The following is a 9,778-nucleotide window of genomic DNA, read 5'->3' as shown; positions in this document are numbered from 1 at the left end:
ATCTCCATGAAGGAAGAAGTCAACACTAAACATTTGCTAGTACTGGAAAGCACAAAGCCAGATTCTTTAGGTTCTGGTCCAAGTGAAGCTCTCCCTGTCCCTCTTCCATTTTCCCTCTCCATGAGCCCATTTCAGAGGGATTGGAGCTGCAGATATCTAGTTATCTAATAATCCTAGATTGGTCTAGTTTAAGGCTTTTTGTGACTTGAAGTGATCTTGGGATCATCTACTCAAGAGGGGTTTAAAGATAGGGCTGAGGATTTAGCTCAGTGGTGCCACTGCCTGCCTCGCAAGTGCAAGGTCCTGAGTTTGATCCACCATACTAAAAAAAAAAAAAAAAAAAAGAGGCTGACTAAAATTATGCTTGACAATATCCTAGTAAAGCACAGGACAAATGTCTGGCTTCCTGTCTCTCAGCCCATGTGTTGTCACTTGAGAATATTTCTCCCAGCCTTCTCTATTGCTTACCCTGTAGGTCTCAAAGAGCAACTTTTTTTTTCCTCCAGCAATACTTGGGCATTGCTGCTCTCCATTTTCTTCCAGGAACTAATTACTATCTGAAAGCATCTTCTTCATGTATTTGCTTATTTTCATTTACCTTTGAGTGGACTTTAAACTTCATAAAAGTTGGGATTCTGCTTGTCTGTTTCCCTGCTATATCCTCAGTGCCTAGGATGGTTCCCAGAAAATATGGTGTGTTTGAACTATACAGCAAATGTTCAAATTAAAAACCTTTATGACAGTTAAAGCAATGCCATTAGTCCCCCTCAAAACACTCTCTTGCTTCAAAACATCTCATCATTCTTGCCACTTCCTTTGTCCTTTGATGATTTATTGTTTTGTGTATTCAGTCTCGTGAATTTTTAATATAGTAATTTCAATTTTCTTTAAGATCTTTTAGCTGAAGAAGGGTGAGATTAATTGAAAAGATCACAGGAAACTTTTACTCAAAACTCACAGGGCTAAATAGCATAAGAGAAATTTTAGTACTACGTCTGAGTCTATGTAATGCAAGAACATATTGCGTGGAAAAGCAGCAGTTGAAGAAACAGGAGAATTGAATGTGATAATCCCTGGCAAACAACAAATATTCCAGAGAAAGCTAAAAATTTTCCAAAATTATGAAGCTGATAGAGCTCAGGCAGAGATTTCCAAGGAAGTAAGTAAAGTGTAGGCTCTAGGGAGAATGAATAGAAAATAGATTAATGTTTGTATGTGACAGGTTGAGCAGGTAGAGTTGGAAGGAGGGATTCAGAAAGCTCAGGAGGTTGGTGGAGCTGCTGCACTGGAGGGGGGAGGGGCGGTGGTCCAGCCTCTGGTTCTGGCCACCCCTCCCCCTCCCTCGGTGTGTATGGGGGGTTCCTTTATGATGAGGATAATACAGCTCTATGATGTAGGGCCCGAGTGCTCCTCCTTGACCTGCAAGAGAACTCTCAGGGTTCAGTTGCCCACGAGCGACAGTAGCTTCAGATGTTGGAGAATCTTCTCTCTCTTCTGGAGAGCGATAGCGCCTCATGGCTAAATTTCAGTTCCACTGCTTGGGTGATGGATATGATCCTAGCCGTTGCATGTGGAGTGTTCATTTTCCTCCTGATATCTCCATTCCTTCCGGATTGTCTATCGGTACCACCACCACCAGTGAGAAAGAAAAATCTCAGAAAGGTAAGAAATCCTCGGGCCAGACCCTGCCAAGCATAATTCTCTTTTGTTTTTACTCTTCTTGCTATTACTTTTCTAAATCAAGGGGAGAGAAACTTGAGAAGGGAAGTCTCAGGAAAGATTAGAACATCATTCATTTGTTGTTGTTTCTTTGTATTTTTTTTTCTTTTTTGAGAGAGGGTCTTGCTATGTATCCCAGGCTGACCTCAAACTCACGGTGATCCTCCTGTCTCAGCCTGCCAACTCTTGGGATAACAGGTGTGTGCCACCATGGCCAGTTAGAACATGATTCTTTTGGAGCAGGCTGAGCAGGGTGGGAGAGAGAGTGTGCGTGGGCTGAATTCCCAAGAGAGTTGGAGACCTATGCAGTAGGACAGGCCCATAGTACTGGTACATACGATCCCCTCTTGTGACAGGTGCCTCTGGCCAAGCCTTTCCTGCATGTTGGGCTGATCTATAGGCTGTGCTGAGACTCTGAGAGCTTTCTGATAGAGTCAGAGTCACTCTGACTTCAGGAAACAGAATCCTACTTGGCAGCTGGGGTGCTCCTGTAGATATCCCTGCTTCGTAGCAGAGATACCATACTGTGAAATACATGCTTAGAAAATTTTGAGTGTTTTCCAAGGAGGAAAAGCAGAAGCCACTTTAAAAATGAGCTTTATTTGCTAAATTAGAAAACTATATTATTCAAGAGCACTAATAATATTGATTAGGGAGAGGAGAGAGAGAGTTGGACCCAAGCTTGTCTTTCTTTCTTGTCTCTCAGTACCATATGGTGAAAAAAAGCTGGAGCAAGATGAGAAAGAAGAGCTGCACTCGGAAAGGTGAGTTGTTTTCCTTGAACCCCAGAGGTGACTTGACCTTGCTTGCTCTTCAGCAACCAGGGGTTCCCTCTCTGGGAATGTCAATTAGCCACCCTGAGAGGGTGGCTCGTGGGAAGGAAATCAGAGCTGGAGACATTTCTCGGGCTCTGTGCCTGGAATGAAGTGTGATAGGCCAGGGGAAAGGTAATGTCCAGGAGGGTCTTTGAGGGGCAATACTGCCTGGACTCAGTGGAGAGACCACCAGGTGCAACTGTGGACAACTGCTTCACTTTGCTGTATAGCGCATCCTTCTTGGAGATGACCTGCCCCTTCTCCTCCACAGGAAGGATATGAAGAACATGGAGGTTGGTGGAGATGGAGGTCCCTTGTAAATGATAAAGTGCTGCTCCCTGTGTGATTTGTTATCACTCTCTCTGATTATGTAGCTTTGGACACTGATACATGGGCTAGGGTTGAATTTTTCAGTTTTCCCCAAAGAGACATTCCATCCAGTAGCCTGTGTGATCTTAGCCCTCTCCCTTATCTAATGTAACCTTTCATTTCATCCTTTGCAGCTCGTAGAGATTGCTGGGAAGAAGGGGAGGGGATTGATGATCTGGCTTTATTTCTACAAAGGTGAGAAACTTTCCACTTCTCTCTGTGTCTGCTTCCTATTGGGAGCTATGATGTAAACTCAGGAACTTGGGCTGAGCTGGGAGAGGAGGGGACACCCCAGGTTAGAGTGGGGTGTGACTAAAGCCCTGGGTCCTGGGTTTTGTAGAATTAGGGTGTGGGGCATTGGAAGGGCCATAGACAGCAGTTGTCCTCCCCTTCCCAGCCTGCCTAACCTCCTGGCCCTGCCTGCGCCTGTCTATAGCTTGTGTCTTCTGTCTTCTTCAGCTCCCTTGGGAATCTTCTCCATGGCAGCAGACTTTATCAGCTATTAAGAGAAGATGCCCCTGATGAGGAGTTCCATTCGGTATCTGACAGACCAATTAGGCAGCCTTCGGAGAATTGTTTTGTCTCCGCCTCATCCTCTTTGGTTTCCCTAGCTCCTTTGACTGAGCACCTTCCACCTGTGGTCCCCACCTTGTCACCAGGTTTGAAGACTTTCCCAGTTTCTCTTGGGTCACAGCCAGCCTCGAGTGCCTCTCTACCACCAGAGCCTTTGACTCCTCCAAGATGCCTTTCACCCCAGCCGCTTTTGCTTTCTACTTCGCCATCACGTACTGCTAGTCCCATGGCCTCCTGGCCACCTCTGCCAGACCCCAGCCTGGCTCTTCCTCAGTGGGATTCATCATCACTCCCATTGGGGATCATCCCACAGAACTCGAGTCCACCCAACAACTGCTCATTGTCTTCCCCTGCCCCAGCAATTTCAATTCTTGGTCATTCAGGCTGTCCCATCTCAGCCCTCTCCCATGGTCAGGAGCCTCCCAGAGCCTTGTGCCACTCCAGCTTATCAGACAGTGAATGCCAGGGAGGTCACCTTACCTGCCAATCACCAGAGGCCTCAGTCCTGCCAGACATTGCACACACACAGGTAGAGGATGGGAGTTCTTACTTCCTCAATCCTGATGTCCAGAAAGTGCTAGAAATACTGATTAACAAGAAGGTGGAACTGAAGATTTATAAGAACACTAAAGAGGAAGGACAAAACATTCCCCGGTATTCTCTGGGGAACATGTTAAAATCACCGGACAAAGAAGAAGATCCTATCACCTCACAGGCCTTCTGGAAAACAAAAGGCAAAGCAGACCATCTTCCTGCTTCACAGCAGCTTTTTTACCCCAAGGTCTTGGGAGACCAATTGCAGCAGAAATGCAGCCAGCTTTTCTGGGGTCTCCCCATTCTACACAGTGAGTCCCTGATGGATAATATCAGGGCATCTGGTGCCTCATTAGAGATTTCTCCTATTTCATTCAATGGACTATATAATCATGTCCTGGTACAAACTAATGTACCTCCACAAGTCTTTTCCCCCCAGCCCGTAGTCCACCATGTGGCACAACCCCAAACTTTGACTCGAACCATGCCTTCATGCAAGACTCCACCTGTGTCTCAGAAACAGACCCAGGAGCATGTTCCATCTCTCCCAGTTGTACCTTGCCCTTCACCTCCAGTTAGGGCCTCGGATGTTTCTTGTCCTACCAATAAGAAGGGGAGGCAATATCCTATTGCACCTACTATTCAATACCTACAACACAAACTTTTGAAGGAGCAAAAGGAGAATAGGAGAGTTTTACCTTCTGTGGTCAAAAAATCTCAGAAAGTCATTAGCCAATCTATTGACAAATACCAGGCCAGCCAGGAAAACAAGTCCTCCATCAACTTCCCAGTGGATGTTATACAATCTAAGCTCCAGGAAGAAATGGAGCAACCTTAAAAAAATGGACATGTGTGAACTGCCTCAGCAGATCCACCTAACTCTGGGCTTGACAGAGCTCAGAGAAAAATACCCAGGGACAAGTCAGGCAAAGGAAAATTTTGGGCCTCCCCAGACCTCAGTGCTTTCAGATAAAAGCAGCCAGGTCATACAAAAGATCAGGCCAGGGTGCCCAGAAATATTACAGGAAGAGAAATACTCAAGCGATAACCTGGAAAAGGTCCTAAAAAGTCTGTCTGGGAGTCCAGAAAACTCCCCAGTAAATGATCTAGAGTTTAGACCCCCAAGAAGTGATTCAGGAAATGATTCAGCAAGAGTTCCAGACCAGAAGCACCTAGACGACAGCATCAAAGTCCATTCAAGTGGGAAGGCTGAGCAGACTGAGGACAAAATCCCTTTGGATGTTGATTATTCCACTCTTAGTGTAGACCATGCTTGTGACCCTTCAGGAAATTCCAATACCCCTACTGAAACTGGGAATAAGCCATTTTTGAAGGATCAAGAGAACAGCAAGAACATCCAGGATTTCTCTTTTCTTGATCCTGACACTCAACAGGTGCTGGAAGCACATATAAAAAGGTTTTGGGTGAGGCACAGGTGGGGCCTAACCCTCAGGGTCATCAAGGCCGTAGGTATCTTCAAATTGAAAAAAGCTGATGCTTTATTCTTTCCACAGCCTGCCTCTTCCTCCTCAGCCTCCAGTAACTCCATGGCTGACTCCACCTCCCAGAATATCAAATTCCTGGGAGAACCATCTCGGAAAATTCTAGGAGAGAAGGTGAAAGCAATTATATCAGTTCTCAAAATGCAGGGTCTTCTCACTCAAGTCTCCAACAGTGAATCTATCTGGTGACAACACTGGATCCTCAGATGCTCCTCCAACTAGGCAAGAGGCCAGCCTGATTTCTCAGCCCCATACCTACAGCATTGTGGGCAGAACCTGACATTGTGATACTGTTCCAGGGCCTGGGATAGGTACCTTTGGGCCAAGTTCAAGGCCAAAAATAGACAGGTATGAGCCACAGGACAGTGGAGTTGTGGGCTCAGGAGACCCTTTCCATAGTGTGTCAACAGAGGAGATGAATATAGGATGTCTACATTTAAGGGCTGGAGACATCAAGGAGACAGTGAAGACTGAGAAGAAGCAGTCCTCTGACTGGGCAGTTACCAAGGGAGCCAGTGTGATGTCAACCTCCCAAAATCTTAATGTGAGTTTGAAGAGTTTAAAGTCTCTAGGATCCAAGAAGAGCTTCCCCACCTCCAGAATTTCTACTTTGCAGGACCCAGGAGACTCATGCCTGGGTACACAGCCAAAATCAGAAAACCAGACTCAAGATCCAGCCACAGGAGTCCTCCTGCAAGACTTTGCTACTGGCAAGGTTTTTCAAGACTCTGCCTCAGAGATGCACCTCACTGAAGACATCCTAGCTTCTCAGACACATCTGCTCAGAAGCCAAGGAGTGTCTGATAGGAGCATATCACCCTCCCAAGGGATATGCAATTTCTTAGCAAAGAACAGGAAGATCCAGGAACAAAAGGAGCCCAGGATCTCGAAACCCCAGTATCCACCAAAGAGCAAGAGTAACGTGTTTGACCCACCGGGGAGAGTGCTTTGAGAGCCCAAGAAGAATGATCACTAATAGACCATCATCTTCCCGAGGGATATGCAACCTCCTAATGAAGGAGAGAATGAGCCAGGAACAAAAGGAGCTCAGGATGGCCAAACTCCAGGATCCAAGGATGAGTAAGAGTAAAATGTTTGTTTCACCAGAGAGGAAAAAGAGCTTCGAGAGGCCCAAAACAGGAGGGAAGGAAGGCAGATTTGTAAGAGGGAGGGGGGTTGGAGAGCTGATTCCTTCTTCTCAGCTCAGGGAAATAAGAGACACGATGGGGAGCAAGTCTCTGCTCCTGTCAGAGAAAAAACAAGCATCTTCAGAAAGCACCTTTGGGAACAGAGTAAGGAACTTTCTGCAGCACATATTGTCCGATAAAGGCAGAGGGGAAGCAGAGTCCATGCAGAAAGTCAAGTCACCATCAACCACTACCCAAAGTCAAGGGTCAGTCACAAGCAGCAGACTCTGCATGGATAGTGGTTCCATTGACGCTCAGGTGCTTGCGACCACTATTGGACGGATCCTGGAAGAGAAAATGAAGCTACAACATGAACTTTGTGCTTCAAAAGAAAATGTAACCCAAGGGAAACCCCAGACAGATAGGTGGTCCTCCTATGGCAAGAATGCTTCCTTACCTCAGCAGAGGAGAATAATGAGCAACATGGCCTGTGGTCAGCGAGTCAGTCCCAAGGGCCACAGCCATCTGACAAATAGTATGGTGAACACTGACAGGGAAAGCAATCCTGCCTTCCCTCCCAGGGAGACTCAGCTCCTAACCAATCACTTCCACCGTATGCCCGTGGGGACAGGAACCTCAGACCACCCTGTTCACTGCCCCAGGCACTGTACCCTTCAGAAAAGGGTGTGTCCCAGTCAGTCACAGAATGCTTCTCGCGTCTATCCTAGTTTGCTGACTAAACCTGATTTGTTTCATTAAAGCACATCTTGTGAGGGATAATGGCATCTTCCTACTGAGATGCCTGTTGCTTTCCAATAAATATTTTTTCTCCTTATCAGAGCGTACTGCCTTCAGTCTGTGTCATGCAGGGGGCATGGGAAGGAATGAGTATTTAGTTTCCTTAAGAGCAGCTTCGGGTCTATGACTCAGGCAAACCATTTAGTGTCTCCAAACTTCATTTCCTGACCCCAGTAGCCAGCTGCCAGGCACTTCAGCTCACCCCTTCCTCCTGGATGGCTCAAGGATAGTTAAAAAAAAAAAATAGTGCTATGAGTCCCTCAGAACCCTAGGGGGAGCAGAGCGAAGTTTTCACAGTTCTTGGATATAGGGATTGTTAGGAGCAAAGGTAGGAACAGTTAAACTCAAGAAAGCTTTCTTGAATGAGAAAAAGGTTTCATTAGCAGGCAGCACTTCAGACCAAAGATGGTTTTTGCCACTTTCTGCAGCACTTCTGGAAGTTATCTTTCCTGGATGTCCTTACAGAGTGTGGTTAAAAAAAAATGCAGTGAATGCTGCTGCTAAGGGCCATCTAATAGCAAGGCAGGCTCATAAAAATATTACAGTGTGTCTTTATCTACCTTGTTTACTGGATTTGGCACCATGAAACTTCTGGTTCTTCCCCAAAGTAAAAATGACCATGAAAGGTAAATGTTTTGAGGCAGCCATGACTGCACAATAAAAAATACGCATGGAAGAAGACTTCCAGAAGTGGCAAGAGTGAAGGGAAAAGTATGATCAAAACAAGGGGAAGTATGTTTAGGAGATTACTTGTATTTTTTTTACTTTAATAATTTTTAAAAATTTAAATATTCAGCATATTTTTCAATCATACCTCATAAGAGCTTAATATTTTCTCAGTGAATAAATGAATTGATTAAAAGGTATAAGAAACACAGTGTGACAGTGAGAAAAATGCATAGTCACCCAACTTCAATGGAATCTCTTTTTTATTGTGGATTATTAATTCAATACAACTATAATAAACCATATCTATGGTTTGTATGGCTATGAATTCAACTAAAACAGATAGAAAACTTTGAAATAATATTGCATCTATAATGAGCATGTATCGACATTTTCTTGTAATTATTCCATAAACAATACAACATAACATACATATGATAATATATAACAATTATTTACATGGTATTAACATTGAATTAGGTATTATAAGTGTTCTAGAGATTATTTGAACAAGCAATAGGACATGCTGGTTAAGTGAAACTATATGTCATTATGTATAAGAGAATTGAATATCTGACAATTTTGGTACAAATTTCACTTGGAAATGAAGGGATAACTGTATACATCAATGCTATGATGATGACAGCTTTCACAGTATTGACTAGTAATGACTTAGTATGAATAAGTTTCTCTCTGTTGACCCTTTCAAGATAGTCATAATTTAAAAGGATACACTACCATTTGAAAAAAAAGTTTTAGATAAGTGTGTAGAAAGAACACATTTGAAGTATTAAACAGAAACCACTTGAATTGATATATGAAGTTGAATATATTTTCATTTGGGTAGATATTTTTACAACAAGCTGGCAGACTACGGGTCACAATGCATGTCTCTCTACAAAAACAATTTAACAGCTATCCATGGGTTAATAGAGCCCTGAGAGGAACCCAAGAGCATAATAAATGGGCTGCAGCAATCCAACAACATAAAAAAATAGAAGAGCCCCACAGAAAAGCATAGAAAGCATTTCCCCTGTGTGAACTCATTTAGATGTCAAATGAGCAACCTCACCCCAGAAGTGAAAAAGAAGAGCAGAAGGTATCCAGCAGCCTTCACCTCTGATTCCAGTAGGCCTCATTGTCATCAGGGACACCTGCAGCTTTTCCTATCGAGGATAGCAGCAATCTTGATAAACTTGACCCTAGTCGAAGGGCTGCTTACAGCCCACATCCTATGATCCTCTCTGCCCAAGAACAGAGCCATGACATCACCCTGGAGCTACCGTCTCCACTATTCCCACCCTGAGCCAGAGCTGTTATGTGTCATTCAGCCCAGTGCCCAGATATCAACCCAATATGTTAAGGTTTGTCTCCACCGAAGTTAGTCTGTAGTGTTTGGAAAAGGGGACTGCTACTTCAAATGTGGACATAAGCACAAAGCTCCAAGGAACACAAGTCATGGCTACAAGAAAATATGAAACCCAACACACACACACACACACACACACACACACACACACACACACAGAAGCCCACAATGAATTTCCAGTAACCAACTTAGAAGAATCAAAACAATATAGCACAGGGCTGGAGATTTAGCTCAGGGGTGCCGCCACCTGACTCACAAGCACGAGGACCCAGTTTGATTCCTGGTACAAAAAAAACAAACAAACAA

General features: G+C 44.5%; 1 protein-coding gene across 1 annotated transcript; it reads left to right on the top strand.

Annotated features, from left to right (window-relative positions):
• The first annotated feature begins 22 nt into the window (after positions 1-22).
• Positions 23-7,483, top strand: LOC104862072 (spermatogenesis-associated protein 31A3-like). The gene is given in 7 exon segments (XM_010623788.2): positions 23-1,662; positions 2,426-2,483; positions 3,038-3,098; positions 3,363-4,850; positions 4,852-5,684; positions 5,812-6,056; positions 6,358-7,483. Coding segments are annotated over 7 exon segments (3,918 nt in total). The 5' UTR covers positions 23-1,470; the 3' UTR covers positions 7,399-7,483.
• Positions 7,484-9,778: the final 2,295 nt, after the last annotated feature.

The sequence above is a fragment of the Fukomys damarensis genome, unplaced genomic scaffold (genome assembly GCF_012274545.1).
Source record: "Fukomys damarensis isolate Sample0158 unplaced genomic scaffold, DMR_v1.0_HiC HiC_scaffold_16, whole genome shotgun sequence".
Classification (NCBI taxonomy): Eukaryota; Metazoa; Chordata; class Mammalia; order Rodentia; family Bathyergidae; genus Fukomys; species Fukomys damarensis.
This window is presented reverse-complemented; position numbering and strand designations above follow the sequence as displayed.